Source organism: Sipha flava, unplaced genomic scaffold, assembly GCF_003268045.1.
Source record: "Sipha flava isolate LNK unplaced genomic scaffold, YSA_version1 45_pilon_pilon, whole genome shotgun sequence".
Lineage (NCBI taxonomy): Eukaryota > Metazoa > Arthropoda > Insecta > Hemiptera > Aphididae > Sipha > Sipha flava.
This window is the reverse complement of record NW_020273227.1, coordinates 302,321-322,842: the sequence shown is the minus strand read 5'-3', so window position 1 is coordinate 322,842 and position 20,522 is coordinate 302,321. Positions and strand designations below refer to the sequence as shown.

At 29.1% G+C, this 20,522-nt stretch overlaps 1 protein-coding gene and 1 long non-coding RNA gene across 2 annotated transcripts; both read right to left on the bottom strand.

Moving 5' to 3' along the window:
• Positions 1–6,545: 6,545 nt before the first annotated feature.
• Positions 6,546–19,975, bottom strand: LOC112689644. Its single transcript, XM_025563450.1, has 2 exons — positions 19,785–19,975; positions 6,546–7,505 (listed from the first exon to the last, which is right to left on the bottom strand). Exons 1-2 carry the CDS (start codon positions 19,848–19,850, stop codon positions 6,963–6,965), a joined length of 609 nt encoding a protein of 202 aa, XP_025419235.1. The 5' UTR covers positions 19,851–19,975; the 3' UTR covers positions 6,546–6,962.
• On the bottom strand, positions 13,643–14,341 carry LOC112689646. The gene is made up of 2 exons (XR_003149136.1): positions 13,814–14,341; positions 13,643–13,722 (listed from the first exon to the last, which is right to left on the bottom strand). It is a non-coding gene; the product is annotated as an uncharacterized LOC112689646 (long non-coding RNA).
• Positions 19,976–20,522: the final 547 nt, after the last annotated feature.

Sequence of the window (20,522 nt, the reverse complement as noted above, 5' to 3'; positions counted from 1 at the left end):
TATTGTTATTATTATTTATAATATATTATTCATTTTATCTTCTGAAAACGTCAACTTTTGAAAATCAAATATCAACTTAAAATAATTAGTTGATTGTTGCATAAAAGTGTTTAATTTTCAGACCAGCGGATATATAAAGCGCATAGACATTATTTCATTGCCACTCCACTTCGTTGCGCATCTAAACTTTAAACACGTTTAAATAATTAACTATAGTTAACTATAGTTCGTTTTGATTTTTTTAGAAAAATTTTTCTGCCTCAGAATGAAAAATTTAAATCATAGATTTTTAATTACAAAATATTACGATAAAAATATTAATATAAAGTGAATATGTTGAATAATAATGAAATTCATTTGTGCAAAAATGTTTTCATGAACACTGTACATGATAAATGATGAGTGTGGTAACGTTAAAAAATCACTCTGTATATACACGCACTGCGACCGTCAGCATACATACTGGCAGTGTCGTATTTATGGGGGGAAGGTTCTACCCCCCGCCACAAAAAATATTTGAAAACGTTAAATTATAAACATATCAGTTTAAATAATAAATAATCTGATATGGGGAAATTATCGGTTGATATGTCCTTACCATGCTATCGATTCATCGAGATTTAGACTTTCAAACCGATGAAGTTCTTGATGTTTGGCAAATAAAAAACGAAAACTAGAATTTATAATATAATTTAAAATTTTGTTTTAGTAGTTTGTCAATAATTTGATTTCAAAAAGTTAATAAAAAACCTAACCATAAGTTTATAAAGAATATTCTATACTAGTTTATAAAATTATTTCACTATTAGGTATGACATCCCCCCAAAAAAAGTTTCTAAATACACCACTGCATACTGGTGTAAAACAATAATGTAATATTATATTTTCGGCTTAGATATTGATAATACTAAATCTTTCTGTTATAATTTTTTTATTAAAAAAAGGACCTATAGGAGCTTATCGAAGACATTAAGTTTTATTTTTATTTTATAAAAATATAATTTAGGTCTGGAGAATGAGCGTTGTCGTCAGTTGTCTCCAATGATCGTCTAACGTTAATAATATATATCTGCAAGCATTTGTTTCCGAAAAAATGTGAATATCGAGTGATGTGATGATAGATATTCAAGTAATTCTCAGTCGATGAAACTGCTTCCCTGTCGACTCGAGCTCCATGCGTTCATATGAGTTTATAAGTCAATATTAAGTCATATATATTATGTTTTTCTCTAACTTTAAAATTTGATACATTTAATTAAACAATATAGATTTTAACGTTGATTAATGCATGAATATTATTTCAGTTTTTCTGGGTGCTCCATTATTATTTCCATAAGAAGTACATTTCCACGATTACCCCTTTCCCATAGGCGCAAATTGGGGAGGGGGGCTGGGGCTAAGCCCCTCCCCAAATCTACAAATTTAAAATTTTATAATATTATAAATGTGTACATTATTTTTTTTTATATTTAAATAATATTATATATTTTGAGATGGCCATGTTAATTATAAAATAAAAATTATCACTGGTATTGTAGGATTAAATGTATAATATCAGTTTGATGAGCGATTTTCCAGTTTGGTAATAATAAACATTGAAAGAGAAGTATAAATTCAGCTTAAAGCTGAGGATATACTAATTGAGTGTGCTAAGACCAATAAAAGGTTACAATTATAATTTGTTGTTTATTTTGATTGATATATAGGCATAATAAAATTAATTAATAAATGTATTATTATATTGTGAAAATTGTGTTATTATAAGTCCCCCCCCCTACTTGAAATGTGTAGTAGGTCGTCCGTAATAATGAAGATAAAAAAATTTAATCAGATTATGAAGTAATATTATAAGGTAAGATATGAACGATGATTGGTGGGTGGTGTGGGGGGCAAAGCTCCCCACGGGTCTGCTTGCCCTTCATATATATTCAGCCCCCTCAAGTCAAAAGTTGAAATTGGGCCTATGCCCTTTCCCCATAAGCATTTGAAGTTTTATGTACTTGTGTTGTATTTGGCACGTTGGCTTATATTCATAGTTCGTGCAGGGTTAGCTATTATGAGACATGTTCGTATCGTCGAGACACGCAATTCAAACTAATATAATTTTCCTCGCCTTGGAGAAAAAAAAAACACTGCTCATTTTAATTAATTGTTACCCCTTTTAATTTAAAATGTAATGATAATATGTTCCTCGTATATTTTTTACGTCCTTCAAAAGTACTTACTTTTATATATGATATACTTCATGATTTTTTTTTTTAGAACTTTCAGTATATTACTATTACAGTTCAACAATTACAATATGCAATTGAAATAGAATTTAAGTAGCATATATGGTTATACAGATAATAGAATATAGATTATGATAAACACAATCCAATTAAAAATTAAAATAACAAATAATACCGAACAGATACAATATTAATAGGTTAGGTAAAAATAGTACAATAATATATAATGGATCGAAAACAATTAGAATGACCAGATATAGATTGCGTGTACAACAATTAAAATTATTGTAATATTGTTAATGAGGTAATAGAGAATGGACTATGGAATAAGTTGTTTGTTTAGAATAGCTGTAAGAAGCGTAATTAGAGGATTAATTAATGAGGAAAGTACAGAAATAAATTTAGCCAAAGACATATCGCTAGTGTGGCTGTTAGGTAATGGGATAGTATTGGAATCGACAACGGAGGCGAAAGAAACTTTGGGAAGGTGAGGAGGGGGAGTTTTAGGTTGATGAGACGAGAGTACAGTATTCGGATTTTACGGTTTTGAATGAAACGATTTGTTGCGTTTGGGAAGTGCTTTAAATGATGGGCAGCCTCTGTAGTTGGAGGTATGATCGCTCATGCAGAGAGCGCATTTGGCTAGATTGTCTTTGTCCTTAGTGCAAAAGTTGGTGGAATTATCGCCCTCACACTTAACGCAGCGTGGAGGATGATGGCAATAGTTTGCTGTGTGATCGTAGTTCTGGCAGTTTATACATTGGGGTGGACCCCTTTTGATCCTATAGGGTAGTTTGACTTTGATTTTGGTATGCAAAATTGAGGACAAATTTAGAATATCATTGTTGTTGATGTTGGGTTTTAGTTCCACGAGAAACAGCGGGCACGGGTTGCCGTTTTTGATAACGTTAGTGATTCGTCTGGTGGAGTGACCCAATTCTGAGAGTGCGTTAGAAATATCCGAGATGAGTGTTGTGTGGTATAGATTTCTTATTATGACCTTATATGATCGATATGTTGGGGGCATGAAGGTGTGAATACGAGAATCGGTTTCCATTAGATGATTTACTATTACATTAAACATAAGACGACTATGAGGGCGAATGATTAAAAATGAAAACGTAGACTTACAGGTAAAACCGTTTGGGCCGGTGATTTTTACAAACGCATTTTTAAAAGCAGAGTAGTTGATAATGAATAATTATTCACAATATTTAGATATAATAGTATGTAATAATTATGCATTGGAACTAATTTTCAAGCATCGCTTTTTTATAAAAAAAAAATTTAACTATTTTCGTCTTCAGATTTAAAAGTTGGAACTTTTAAATTGGAAAATTAAAAAACATTAGTGTTCATTTAAATTATACAAAACAAAACAAAATCATAGTACGCTAATACTATTAAATTTATTAATTTTTTTTTTGACTTGTTTTTTACGACAATTCACAAAGTATATAAAGTATAATTATTGATTGGTTAATTTTTTAAATTTAATCTATTAATATTTGGTCATTCGAAAAAGTTCATATTGCAATACTGAAATAATGTAAATTTAAGGATAACAATAATATTTTATATATTTATACGGTTCGGTGCGGTTTACTCTAGCGTCTACCATTATAAATCATAATTGTACATCATATACACATAATAATTAAAATTGAAATGTGTTACGTAGACTGAAATACTACGAATACAATGAAAACAATTTAGAAATGAATTGTATAGCATTTAACAATAATATAGATCTTTAGAGTGAATATGTCGGAAAATAATGCTTTCGCATGAGCTCGATCAAATATTTGCGTTACGATTTTTTCGTGTTTCTATCAATTTCGAAATCAATTTTTACACTATCCGTAGCCTTTTTAATATCCTCTTTGGTTGACTGAAAAGACACCAATAGCGCGTTGGTATTTAGTTCGATGGCCGTTGTAGCTTCTTGATCCCACTTAGAGATTGGATTTTCGATCATGGCTTTGAAGTCCGGACGATAGTCAATATCGATGTTCGTTTTTCTCGCCATTAATTCATCCAGTTGATGTTTAATTTTCTGAAATGTTTCCAATTTCTGGCAATCAATATTCTGAAATGTATAAATGTACAAACCTCGAGTATAATAATTAATAACAAACATTAGGAGATTCTACAACGCATATTCCAGAACATATATATTATGATTGCATTTATTCATGGCTTTTTTTTAAATATAGTAAATCTGACGTCTGTTGTAATCTGCTAATTAGTTTTTATTATCTGTTCTTTCCTTATTACTGTTAAACAAGTCCGAATCAAAGGATAGGTGACATAGGCTTACGCCTAAGCGGCATTTAACTTTTCAAACTATAGATAATTTTTATAAAAAGTTTACAATTCCTAGTAGCTACTTATATCAAATTATGTGTAATAATAAAAAAAAAAAGACTATAAATTGTTTTATTTTATTTAAATTAATTGTGGTTTAATTGTCTAAAAATATATTGATCTAATCAATTGTTAACCAAATAAATATAATTATTTCAAAATTAAGTCTATATTTGTATTGCTTTTGTAAAAAAAATATTTGATGTAGAATTTACATGTAAGGGGCGTCGAAACTTAAGTTTGCCTAGTTGTGAATAAGTATTTGAGCCAGGCTGCTGTTAAATAACTAGTTATAATACCCACTTTTCGATATTTGCAGTATATGTTTGAAAATCATGAAAATGATTAAACCGGTCAAATGATGAAATATTTTATACGGCGGCCAAGGGAAATAATAATATATATGATTACGCTGCACCATTAATATTGTACCGCATTATATTTTGTAATGGGAAACGTGTAAATTAAACATTGATTTAATCGTTTAACTGTGTGTAACAGACTATGTATGATCGTATGTATATTGCGTTATTATCAAGTTCAAATTAATGAAATTAATTATAAATAAAAAAAAGGCAAGGCTTTAAGGAATAATATCTCATCGCGGTGGATTAAATTCACTACAACACTTTTTCATCACCTGAAAAAATATCATAAAACGTCAATGCTCGTGCTATATATTGGATTAGATTTGATATTATCGACAAATAGTGTGAAGATAATCCTTTGAATTATTATCACTCCTAAAGGAATTTAGGATTAACAATATAGATGGTTACCTCTTGAACGCATAAGTTATTAGTGTTGCTTTATTTTCATATCAGCGATATTCTCGGGCTTATACAGTTTCTTTTGATATTTTACCATACTGTTATAGAATATTCACAACATTGGTTTATTTTCGTTAATATTTATAAATTTTTAAATTATTTTACATATAATATATTTGTACTATCGGTTCAGTAAAGAATTATTTTATTTTATGCTTGGAGTACACACTCAAACAATTAGACAAAACTAAAAAGGCGTGTTTTATTAGGTTTTATTTTAGATTATTAAGGGTTTGAAATGTATCATAGATTTAAACGTAAAAGAAAACGCTCATTTACGAATATTCGTTGATTAATTCTGCGTAAAAAAAATTTATGACAGAATATTGGGTAAGTATGGGGTAGGTCTATTGTTGTTTGAATTATTTTCAAGCCTGTGGAACTAAGACTCATGGGTGTAAATTAATTTGAATCTGTGTAATTGAAAGTTATTATTTAAGTAACTATTGTAGAGACGAGAAAATAGCCGGATTACAGTTTAGTGCAATTATAAAACGAACTCTCAGGAAAAAATAATGTTAATTTATATAAAATAACCATACATGTATTCAAGTATTTCGTGTAATGTTAATATTTTGAAATATTTTATAAGTATTTGAGTTCGATAAACAAATATAATTGTGTAGGTATAAATAAAATTCAATTTTAAGTTAACGTGTATCACGCGTATGTTTTATATGTATGTACTGAACTTTAAGTAGGTATTATGTTGTCTTGGTTACACACGAAAATCATATACAATACGAGTATACGCGTGTTTGTTATACTTCCAAAAGGTTATGCATTCGGTATTCGAATATTTCGTATATTTTTTTTTTTTGTACCGGACGTTTGGCGAAACAATAAAATTATATTTTGTTCAAACACGACAAATTATGATTGAAAAGTATTTTTAAAATAAAAATAATCGTCATATCGGTTTGAATGTTTATGTGAAAAGTGTTTAAATTTATAGAATATCCGGATAGTTCATATTTCCGGGCATTCAAATTTCAAAATCCACGTTAAAATGATAAAAAAAACTACTTGTTCCCATCACCGCAGTGTGCGTGAAACATTTCTCGGTAAAATGTTCGCACAACATCGCGATAAGAGAATGAAAAAAAAAACAAGCAAATATGACAGCGTATGAGACGACGAACGTATATTTTAGTAAATTCTACAAACAATTTGTTCGAAATAATGTTACGTGCGAGAAATAATTGTGTTACAGTTATTGCTTATGATTACGATTCGAAGGCGGACGAGATACGACGTGCGTAGCACGCACGTCATGGGTAAAAGGCATTATCGGTAAGAGGCGAACAGTCTCCGTCGGTAGTACAACTATCGACGGTACCCTACAACTTTGTACGCGCGCGCACTGATCGCTACGTGCGGAACGCGGTGATTTTTATTTCTGTCGTGACGATCGTGGTAAGCGCGAAAAAAAAAAACGGTATTATTCGAACAACTGTAACGCGCTAATGTAACGGACTGCGGACGGTCCGGTCGAGACACGGCAACAGTCAACTGCACTATCGATGCGGCGATCTCATTGCGGAGGCCGTCGGGTCTGGGTTCGCTCGACGGCCGCCTTGGCCCGTTCCGCGGTCTCGTTGAGCGCGTCGGACGCGTACTTGAACATGGCCTTGCTCTCGGAGCCGACCGCCCGGAACAGGCTGTCCAGCGCGTTGCTGATCTTCTTGTCGCCGCCCACGTCGCCCCAGTCGTCGCCGCTGACGGTGCGCCGTATGTCGTCCACGGTCGACTGCAGCTTGTGCACGGTCTCGTCCATCACCCGTTTGGCCGCGGCCACGGTGCGGCCCTTGGTCTCCTGCAGCCGGTCCAGGGCGTTCGCGCCCAGCAACTTGTTCTCAGTGTTGTACCGTGGCCCACCGCCCTGCAGTCTGTTTAGCACGGGCGCCGGCGCGTGTCCCGCGCTGTCCAGCGTCTCGGTCGCCTGCTGCTTGACGCTGTTCATCACGCTCGACATCCTGTCCACCAGCGACGGCGATTGCGCGGTCGTCGGGTCTTCCGCTCCGCCGCTGTCTTCGTTACCGTCGTGGCCGGTACCGACGGCGGCCCCGGACGCGTTCTGACATAAAAAAAAAAAAAACTCGTATGAGAGCCAAAACGTTTTGTGCATACACATCGACTAGGACTTGATTGGCACACGCGTGCGCGGTCACAGCACGGGCACGAGGAACCGCGGGGGGGTGTCTGATAGCGCCGGCCGCCCGATTCTGAAATCTTATTTAATCCTTTCGATTCAGATTTTCAGATTCGTCTGACGATCCACACTCTCGATTTTCATTCGATTTTTTTTCCATAAAATCCATTCGACATTTTTATTCGACATATCCAAAAATAATCTAACACCATCGGGGATTGAAACCGAAATCCGGATAAAATCGGATTAAATCTGAATCCTGGAACGGTCAATTAGTTGGTCGTCATTCACACGCATACATGGACCGATTTGAGACGTTTTTGTTACGTCTCGCCACGTTCGTCTATAACGCGTTCTTCTCGGGTCTTAAGAATTTCCCAAGTCGAAGTTCGAGACCTGTCTTCGGTCAATCAATACGATCAGTTTTCATTCAGTACAGTATAAAATGTTATTGCAATCGGATATAGTATCCCTTTCGGACCTACGGGTCATCATAATGATCCAAGTTTTCAATAAATAATTATTTATTAGGATTGACGATTAACAGAAACCTCCGTTATCATGTTTGTGATTAATATTTACCCAATTATCATTTATCCCGGGTTTTTATTTTTCTCATAATACTAATTTCTATTTTTAGTGAATGGGTAACATTAAATGTATGAAATATTTTGATAAAATCGTTGACATGAGTGACCAGATGATTAGATTTTATAAAGTCCAAAAAATGGGCTTTACGTGTTATGGTTCATGCATTTGGTTTAATTACTAGTAATTCGTGGCTTCAATGTAAAAATAAAGCAAATTCCAGAACATTCAATATTTGATTTATAGCATTTTCGCTTGAATTTAGCAGAAATGATACGCAATACTGTTATACAGGCCCTATTATTTGTACAATTTCGGACTGCACACTTGATTTTACTGCTTTAAATGAAAATTTAGTCTCGCTACTCTCTTAGAAAAAGGAATATATTACATACATAATATATATATGTATGCATTAAATTTTAAAAAATTCAATAACACTCATATTTCCTAGTAGTTGGCTTATTATTATTAAATTTTTGTTTTGTAGACCGTAGTACATTTCATGGTGCACATAAAAATAGGGCCTGTTGTTATAATGCCATAATCGAAAAAAATATATAATACTAAACTGTCATGCAGTTCTAATAACGATAGTTTCAGCTTTAGAAGTCAAATATGAGAAACTGAAATATCGCAACCATATAACTGCTAAACAAAAAAATTCATATTGACATTACAATGGTTCCAAATGTAGTAAGATACGACTGAATGGACTACTTTACTAAAATTGACAAATTCAAGAACGATACTAAATGCCAGAATCTTATGAGTTCCAAAATAAAATTGTCAAAATCGTTACGCAAAATGTAAAATAAATTCAGTACTAGTGGTGTAATTAGTTCGAATGCACACATATGTATTCCAATTATATATATTTCTCACGTATTGACTACCATTTATTTTATACAACAAAGTGTATTATAATCGTATGTGACCAGTACTGAGTACAGTAAATGAGATAAATAGAAGAAGGCTGGAGTGGGCAGATCATGCTTGGAGAAAACCTGAAACCATGATATAAACGGTTCTAAAATAGAATCCAAAAGAGAAGAGACCTTTGGAAAAACTCCGAATATGATGGAAGGATTGTGTTAAGAGGGATATAGCTACCGGATGAAGATTGACATATGTTAGCGCAAAGTTGTTATAGATGGAGACACTATTTTTGGATGTGTACTCTAAAAGGCCGTTAATCCCCCAAAAAAAGTGTATTAGAATAACATTTTGTTCCTAATCTTAACTTTATACAACAAAAAACTCCCGGTCGAAAAGAAAATATGAATAATAAACGAAATAAACTTGAAGCATAAAATAAACTATATTTTTCTTTCCTTAAATAATATTGAAATTACTACACGTAGAATGCAATATGTAAAAACCAAATGATTAAACTTAGAACAACGCATGTTCAAGTGTTCCTTTATGATTATAATACAATTAATATGTAATAATGATTTTTTGTGGTCAGAAAAGTACCAAGTGACCAAGCTGTCTGTTGGACGAGTGGCTTTTGCACTCCTCCAATCATCAATACTTTTAGCCATAAATGCGCGATCGATTCGATTTGATTTTCGTGACCAAAAGAATATTGAATTCAAATAAAAATAGAAATCGTTCGGCGAATACCGTGCACTGAAGGTAAATCAATTATGTACTTTATAGGTTCATATCCTATTTAATTTTCGCAATTTAAATTTAATAAAAAATAATAATAAAAACATACATCTTCGACAAACTAACTTTGATTATACGTTTTACGCTTTGTATTTTATTTACAAACACTTGTGTATATATATATTGTTACAGCCTTGATGGGACGTTGATGATTACGGTATACGATAGCGATGTTATTGTATTCTAGTTGTGATATTTCGCGGTTTATAAAAAAAAGGCCTTGAACGACTATCAGTAATTGTAGTTTCAGAGTTTGAAGAATTCAACAAAAGAGTGGTTAAATTAATTGTGATTCATATTAATTCATCGAATATAGACTTTGTTTTTTCGTTTAAAAATCATAATATGTGTATGCAGCAGGGTTGCTACATTTTTGCTTTTTGTACATCATGAGCTTATTTTTATCAAAAAAACAAATCATGAATAAATTGTATGTATTACAGAACGTAAAAAAAAGTGAATTTTAACGATAAAAAAATATAATATATACATATATAACAAATTCATAAAATACAGGTTAACAGGATTTTATTCTTAGAAATTAATCTATCAGCTTTTATTAACTATCAGCTGCTAGCCTATTTACAGTAATTCATATTTCATAATGATAATCAATTATTGATAATTGAAAATATTAAAACATTATCTAAATAACATTTTGTGTTGATATTTTTTATGTAAATAAGTTTGCAAGCATGAAAATGCGTCGGTATCCTCTTAAATATTAACAAAAAATATAACTATACAACTGTAATTGTACCTAATAAACGCTTTATTACAATATTTATTATCACCTTTGGCTTTCCTGCTTTTTTTAGTTAAATGATTTAATAAATATCATTATTATTATTATATTGTCATTAATAAATTGTAAAAATATTATTATTTTATTCTTGTTGAGTTGAAAATTCTAGATAGGCTTAGTGGCCTACTCTATACGCCATGCATATTAAAAAAAAAATTGAAATGACGCCACTGGTGATAATCAATTCATATTTAAAAAATTTAAGCCTTCAGTTATTTCTTGCCTCTCTATATTTCATGTTCATCTTAGAAAACACACTTAGTAAATCTAATACTAATACTAATCTTAGTAAAACCACTAATTGTACTGTAAATTAGATGTTATCTTCTTTTTGTGAAAACATTTTATATTCTCATTTTATACTATATAGAATACTTATTTTATTTTTTATTTTTAATGTTCACATATTAAATTCTACAACGTTAATTAGGTTAGATATTTACAAGTAATTGTATCACGTCTAAGCTAATTAATTTTTTTCAGTTCCATAGAAAATCTTTAGGCACATTATTTTTCTCAATATTAAAATATAAAAATACATGAATCGATATACCGATAATTGAGTCATGTGGAATATAAAAGTATGTGAGTAGATTATAAACGAATGAACTATTTTTTTAATTCATAACTTTTATGTTTTAGATTGAAATTGTTCTACAATGTATTACAATGTATTGGTTTCATAATGTTTTGTTTTTTGTTCTTTGTGCATACATATTATTAGGTATTATTAGGTATTAGAGATGGTTGGACATGGGTAATAGTTGAGTAGGTAGTATTCACTTGTTTTTCTAACGTTGGTTGAAAAAAATATTTTTCCTATGTGATGATTGAGTTATTGTTGTTGAACTATGAGTTTAGCTTTCATACACAGTAATTTGATAACGTTATGGATTAAGTGGCTGTAAAAAGGGATAGTTGGTAATTCAGTGAATGTCCTTAATTGAATATAAATCTCGTATAAAAACGATTAGTAAACATAGCGACCATTGTTGTCATGTTGAATGATGTAGGTAGAGTGTAATTTTATGTTCTGTTACCATATTTTTCATTTACAGGGAGATTTCAATTCTAAAGGCAGCCACGCCTGAATAAAAATTTTGATTTTACCGTGGAAAATCATAAAATAACAGAAAAAATAAAATATCACTTTTCAGAATACGGTAAAATTTATTTTTTTTATGCAGGCATTGCTACCTTAAGTATTGCAGTCCCCTGTCATTTAAAATAGGTAAAAATCAGAAAAAGAAACAAAATTGGAACTTTTTTATAGTATAGTATACTTTAGTTTGACAAAATAACAAAATAAAATGTAATAACATTAAAAAAAAAAAAAAAATACACAATAGTTTTACAAAATTATACATAAACATTAGTTATCTATATTAAAAAATTAAGTACATACAATATTTATTAAAAATTAAATAGATACAATATCTATGTACAATATGAATACGTTCAATGTGTCTATAAATTATTTATTTATAATTATTTAACTATAAAATATAAGATCAATATTAATCAGTTTTTAAAAACCGAATAAAATAATAGATGAACTAAAGCCATTAACTACAAATTCATTGGCAACATTTATTTGTCTGTTAGCAAATAAAAATCTCTATATTAATCTAATTAATTTAAACCGAACATTGATTAAATAGTACAAGCTCACGCTTGAAATAATTTTCACTAAATTTTTCATCCATTTAATAGTTATAGAAAGCTGATTTATGAGGTAATGATTTTTCTTCTAATTTTATAGAACAGTTAACCAAATCAAAGGAAAAATTTATTTTTCGAATAATCATGTCAATTCGAACGGAAATATTTATAATGTTTCTCGAAATTGGGGTTTAGCTAAATTAAAGGTTAAACTATCCAGAGATTCAGCCATAAAAAGATAAGTATCCATCAACTTCATATAAAACTCATCCTCGATTTGTTTACTAAACGAAATGTATTTTTATGATAAATTTGGTATAACACGAATTTCATTATCATCACATTCTAGCACATGAATAAAAATGACTGTTATATACTAAATTATGACAGAAATATAAAAACAAATGATAAGTTGGTCGCTAAAAAATTAAAAATTACAGCCTAAACATGATGTCCTTTTAAATTTTCCGGTAGAATGTGAAGATCTCTTAATTTATATTTATTTATAATATTGAATGGTTTTGAACTTATATTACAAAATTTTGCATCGTCAAATTTAAGTTGTTTTTTATTTGTACGTTTTTCCATAGGAATATTGATTTTATATCATTTATGTATTTTATTGCACGCATTGATATCTAATAATTTTTAGCAGGATTTTTTAAAATAAAAGTTTTTGGGGAATTTTAAATTGTGTGATTAAGGTTTCAGTTATTATATTTAAGTTCATTTTAAACAAGTATCCATAACTCGTAGGTTCATGAATATGAGAAATATAAGTTTTAGATTCTATTTTATCAGTTCGTTTTAAACAGCATTCTAAATTTGCATAAATTACAATCGGTACCCGTTCGTTACAATTCAAATTTTTAAAATAAATAAATTTCTCAGCTGCTTTAGCGTTCATTATAGGATTACATCATTTATGTTTACCACAAACTTTTTTATGTTTCTCTAATTCCATCAGACCTCATGTTTATTATTATTTGGTTTATTACTAAATCTAGTCGTTAACGAATAATTGATTTGAAACATTGTCTAAACCTTTGTGGACTTATTAAGTCGGAATAATTATTTATTTAACAATAAAAGTGCAGTTTCATTGTTAGTAAAATAAAATAAATCAAAATGGTTAGATTTTTCTTTAATATTTATATATTTTTATATTAAATATATCACCACATGATTTTTTCAAACGGTATTGCCCTTGTTGATATAAGTATCGCTCTCACATGTCTTCTCCAATACCGACAAGTATGATTATATCTGGAAAAAAATATTTATTAGTAATAGCTATTTTATTTATAAATAATTATAAATAATAAACATACCCCGCTTATTTTTTTTTTTTTTTTTTTTTTGATATGCTCAACTACATCCTTTTAACGGTTACGCGTGATTTAACGAAATCTTAAACAAAATAAGAAGTTTAGTAATCGAATAATTGAATTGAATTTATATAAAATGGTAAAATTCAATATTATTTGAAAATATAACTTACATCATCATCGGTATCGACTTTAGAAGCAGCAGTGGACTTTGAAACTAATGTAGTTTAATAATAATTTCGTTTTAGCCTCGTATCAAGGAGTATGAAAATTAAACGAATAATGAAAAAAATTAGTGTTATTACTCTCGTGAACTAATAACATTTGTAAAATTATGTATCGTGAACGTGTTCATCGACTTAGTGTGAATACTCAACTACTAGATGAGAATTATATAACACTATTCGGAAGTCGAGATACATAATTATACACACGTGTATCACACATGTGAAATTTTCGTTCCGTTGGTATACGCACTAAACCTTGCACTCTTAGTATGGTGTCCAACAATTCAGTACACATTTTATATTTTTACCATATACTCACCTCGGTGTAGGTCTTAAAACATATTTATGATTTTCCACGTGTGCAACATGCTCTCCGTAGGTTCGTATGTATTTGTATTTTTAAGTAAAAAACCATAAATACTAACCATCAACTGGGTTTACTGTTAACATTTTTGAAAATGTTATTTATGTATCAAATGTATTAAATATTATTTAAATTTTATAATACAATTTAATTATATTATTAAATAATAGAGATCAATCAATTAATATTTCATTTTGTTACTGGGAGTAAGGTTTAGAGAAGTAAAAGGTACATTTTTGGTAAAAATGATTATATAAGTACGTAGTTTCTTTGATCGTTATTTGACAATGAAAAATCGCAAATTATATAGACATATTACATACACAAATTTTTCATCGCTGAATCTTACCGAAATAACTAGCAACAGAATAAATATGAGTATTCAAAAAAGTTCAATATTATTATGTTGTACTATTTTAATAATATTCAACAATCAATATTTGACGAATAAGGATATCAAAGTAGTACACTATATGTTTCATAGGATATGACAGCCAGTTTATTTCGCAGTGATACATTTTAGATTTTGGACGGTTTGCATGATAAAATAATACATCAGAGTTGTTTTTTGTTTTTAATTTAAAACAACACACGGTTTTGTGACTGTTAAACGATAATTTAAACAATTTTTTATTTTTTTCAAAAAACAATGCCTGATATAAAAGTATAATATAGTCTTAAAATTGAAGTAATACAATCCATACGGTTTCCAAAATCGTATATTACAAGGCATGTGGTTAAGTATTAGGAACAATTCGTGGTTAGCTTGGAATAATACTGCGGAATAATTTACGTTTTTAAATCATGATATAATAATAAAGTAAAAAATATTACACTTATACTTAAAAATAAATGGGTAAATATTTTCGTGAACATAATAAGAAACTATTTTTTATTTAAGTCGACATTTATGGTTAGATTATGAATTACAAATAAAAACCTTATACATCATCGTAATAATATAATCGTGAAATAATTATTGTACGAGGTTTAACGTACAACTTTAAATTAATAATAACAGTAGTATGTTCTTCTTCGAAATCTCTGTCAATATCTAGGTTCTCTTCAAAATACATTTGTTCGTTTTTTTGTAAAACGCTTTATTGCTTGATTTTTTTTTTTTAAATCTTTCGACTTTGGATCGAATCTCATCTTCTTTGAGGTTCCTAAGAGCTTGTTTTTCAACGGGTCGTCAATTACCAACGGTCTACATATCAAGTCGACGGTTCTTTTACCGATTTGACCCAAATCTCGTACCAAGCACTGTATCAGTGACGGGCGAACAACTCTACATTCCACTGGCTGCAAATAATACAATTTGTAACGTCCTCATAATACAATATTCAGTGCCACACACTTGATTCTGGTTTTTCTACGCCCACCGAGTACTTCTACCACCTATATCATCGCAAACGAGCCTTATTGAACAATCCAATGACTGTACGCGTTAATATTGTTATGGTATATCATTATAAATTACATGCATACATCGATGTTGCTGTCGATACGCAAGAAACGATTGTATCGGAAATGTATACAACTTACAAATAAAACTTACAAATAATATTCAATTTTTACACTTTACCCTCAATCCGTTACGCACTATAAAAATAATTAAAAAAGGTTAGTGTGATAAGAACTAGCCATTGTTGACTTGAAAAATCCGATAAGGTCAACAGGAAAACGTTTAACAAAACTTTTTACAATCGTTATTGTTATTAATGTTTTATTGACGTCTGGTAGTTAAATAGTATTGTTATTTTTTACCATAATTTATTCATTGGTTCAATGTAGGAGGTTAGGTACTTTACGCCAGTTATACTTAAAAAGCGTGAAATACAATCGTTATCAGTCAGATTTTAAATAAACCAGTTTTTGGTGGTTAAGAAATTCCTACAAAATGATTCTGAGTGAAGAAGGCTGGTTGGATCAGCTATAATGCTTTAAGATAATTTACATTTTAGTATAACCATTGAAATTTGATTTAATTAATTTCAAATTGTATGTTAAAATTATGATTGTTATTATATACAAATAATGCTTGTATAAGTATTCAGCTTACATTTCAAGTTTTTACGTTAATATTTTCGTAATTTTTATCGAGTTTTGTCAACATCTAAAACTCATACAATTATAAAAAATATTTATTTTTAAACAAGTTTAAACATATTTTTTTACAAGTAAAAAAGTTGTATGAGAAACTCTGTATTAAACTTTCTAAATTTGTTGTTGAACTTAAGTTATTTATTATTTGACATTCAACGAAGAAAAGAAAATATAAAATATTCAAATACCTATTAAATATCAAGAAGATGGTCAAAATTGTTTGAAAATTACATTATCTTTAACGGTTATATAAGCATTGAGTAAAAATTTCAAGTTTTGATGATTATTGTTTTTTTTTGTTTGTTATTCACAATTATTTGTAAATAAGATGACAAATTCAAATAATTTCCAGATAATTAAAACTTTAATAAACTTTATTATCAGATAGAATTCCTTCTTTTGATGATCATGTTGAGTCGATTATTTGTACACAGAAATATAAGATAAATTAAAAAAAAAAATCACATCATTTTAAAACCAATACATTCCTTCATTTCACTAATAACTTAAAATGTGATTAAATAAAATACAAAATGAATAAGTAAATAATATATAATAATGACTGTTTCAATTGTAGAAAAAAATTATGTTTACTATAGTAGTATAGTATTTTATTAATGTACCTATGTTGGGTAATATATATTTTTCTCTTGTTTTAATTTTTTATTTTCCGAGTAATCATAATTTTTCAGTAAGGACATAATATGTATTTTTTTTTATTTTAGATAAACATGCAAGATAAATAATAATTTTTATTATTATAAAAATGTGATTTATTTTCTTTGAAATAAATCATAAATAATGTGTTGTTATTTTTTATAATAGCTATTAATCATCATAATAACAAATAATACGAGAATTTTTGTTATTATTATATGTTTATATGAGAATGTATAAGATAATATTAGATTAGTTTTTTCATTAAACTTCAGTTATTAACAATTTTATTACTTATGCTAATAACAAAAAAAAACCATCGACGATATTCAAACTAATGCTCAGTGAACATTTTCTCCAGTTAATTTTAAAAGCAGTTCCATGAGATGTCAACAATTATAGTAATATCGATATGCCATGTAGATTTTTAGGACAACTTATTTTTGAGTGATTTTTAAAGTCTTTCCCCATCCGAAAAAATCTAAAATACCGCAATAGCGTTAAATACTCGAGTACTCGATCCTGTACATGACCAACATATATTTTTGAAACATCGTTGAAATTATTTTTTTTTTATTAAAATTGTCACTTATATGTTTCTAATTCCGTAGCAAAATATTGTCTAGAAAAAAATTCTACTGAACCAATAATTTACTATAGATATGTATGTAAAGTATTTTTGGGTGCAGAGCGGATAGGATTTAGGGCAAGGATGCTCAGAAAGATACTCCACTCGTTAAAACTTTCAACGCTCGTAAACGTTTAGTTGCTGCAGTTTCAGTATTATCGATTTTTTAGCAAAGTCCTCAAGAACGATTGGCTTCTTGAAATTAAATTAAAAACTTGTGTACGGTCGTTTTGAAAATTAAAAATAATTCCGTAGTGAATTCGAACTATGCGTGTACAAAATAGGTCTCCAAAAACCAGTGAATTTTATGTTTTACATGGAGAAAAACACATATTATGTGTATTGAAATCGTAATTATTATGGTTTGCAAGTTTGAGCCCACGACTTGATGATAGTTGTTGAAAAACACATAAAATCATGAAGATCGTGATTAACGGTGGTTATCGTTATTGTACAATCAGTGTTTAGGTTTCTGTGAATTTTTTTCGTAACACTAAATTATCTCATATTTAGTTATACTTATTTGATTAGAGGCTTGTCGAGGATGTAGTTGTTGGTTAGTTTGCGTAAACAATATAGTTTTTGTTTATAATCTACGGGGCATTAATTGCATGTTGCCTTATCTTATAATTTTAACCTTACATATATGTAACGTTATTTAAATGTGATTACGTAGAATACCCATTGGGTATTAAAAAAGAAAACAAAATTTATACTATTATAATAAAAATATTATTAATTATTATTTGATAAACTTGACACTTCGTAATCCGTAATTTTGCGTATACATAATACATATATATATATTTTTTTTCTTTGAAAATTAATCTAATAAAATATCTGGATTTACAGCATAATATTTATTCATATTGATTAATGTATCCCAGAAATATTTAGAATAATGTTATTTATTTAAATCTATTAGATATTATATTATCTACGTATTCTATAATTCATGTCGAATGTGTTTGAGTTATTTGCAAATGTTACTTTTAAAAAGCGAACAGAAAAACCTAACAATACTTATAAACCCGGTGAAGAACCGTGTAGATTTTCATTACCATTTATAAACATAAACGATTTCGCAAATTCCGTATTTATATGGACGATTACGCATGATTTCAAATGCTGTAACATCCGTTTATAAATGCTTGTTAAAACTTATAGTCAATACAGATGTTTTACATACGTATAGACGTTTTGATTCATATAGGTACTAGTAATTTATATTTGGTGGTAATAATAATTTTATTGCATGAAATGTTACATTGTTAATATTGTTTATTGAAATAACATTCTTTGAACATAGAAATAAAAACACAAAAACTGATCCGTTTCACAATACAAATAATAATTAAAAAATGTAAAACAAAATTAATTTTAAAATTAAAATAAATAATAATAGTAGTGTTATATACCATACAACGAGAATCTCGTATAAAGATCCATTAAACCAAGTTTGCACGAACTAATTACACGTGTAATTCAAAAACATATGACTGCACAGTTCAAAATTACGGAAAAAATGAGTTCAGGTTTTAACGATCGTGCAACGCTGCATTTGAAATAATGCGGAATCGTTTATGTTTATAAATGATTATGAAGATCTACACGATTCCGCAAAATTTGCTGAATCGTAATGTAGCCCTGTAATCAATACCATATGCCTAACTGCACACAGAGTTATAAATTAATCAAAGTATATGCTGATTGTGTACGAAATAGTTTTAGTTACGTATTTTAGTCACGTAATACAAGTATTATTAATAATTATTTTTGATTGATGATGTAGAAAATGCTGTCAAAACAGACAAACGCGTTTAGAATAGGTTTTTACGATAAAAAGTGAAAAACATTAAAAGTTATATTTTCGTACAGTATAAATTCATGATCATAATCGTAAACAAATAGAAATAATGTGATATGCTAGCAGCATGCATAGCAGGAATTCTGAGAAAAATAAATTAAATGATATGTATTAAATCGTGTATAGAGTATTAATAATGTTTAGATCATTTAACCATAAGATATTTAATAAATTCATAACAGTATTCTGTATCATTATGGACAAGGAAAAGTTACCCGGCGGCGGTGAAAGAAAAATCATATAAAAAGTTAAACAAAATGGACGCAATATTCATTATAAATTTGCTTGTGCTTACGTGCAGGATGGAAGCCATCAAGAAGATCACCAAAATATCTCTCAACACATGCCGAGAAACGATCATTTTGTTTTAGGTATTTTTTTTTATTTTGTACTTTAGCTCACGAATGTAAAAATGAATTATAAATTAAATACGTATTGTTACCTATTTGCTTGCACGTTGAATGAAGACTAAACACATAATAATATGATACATCGTCTGTATCAACTTGAAAATGTAATGTGATAGATTTCAGATTAGATAATGAATAACTGAACATTGATTGTTGAAACTATTTATGATCAGTGGTAAAAATCGGATACTATTGACATTTTTTAGGTTCATATTATCGGCCTGAAGTCGCATAATATTATGATATTGATTAGTGTTATTTATCTTTTTTTATTCAGTAGTTCAGTCGATGATTAATGGTCTTTATAATCGTTATAAAGAACGTGTTTTTTTCGTAGATAAACTAATATTTCTTTATATTTAAAACATTATTGATATAGTTGTTTTGCTGTTGTTGGACAACACATTAGGAAATCTAATAAAAATTATAATAAAAAATAAATAATATTAGTGTGATAAATTCAATCATTCAATTATTCAAATTTATTTTGGTTATAATATATTTATCACTCAAACAAATAATAATTTTTAAGTTTCATATTATAATACCTGATATGAAGTCATTAGGTAATCTGTGTAGTATTTGTACGATAATAGTTATTAAATTAATTTAAAATGAATAGG

What these genes read in the sequence shown, in the direction of transcription:
- LOC112689644 (XM_025563450.1), bottom strand. Translation starts at nt 19,850, where the DNA reads ATGATCGTTTCTCGGCATGTGTTGAGAGATATTTTGGTGATCTTCTTG. An exon ending in TGATGGCTTCCATCCTGCAC is followed by an intron (nt 7,506 to 19,784) that starts GTAAGCACAAGC and finishes TTTTTATGTCAG; the next exon opens with AACGCGTCCGGGGCCGCCGT.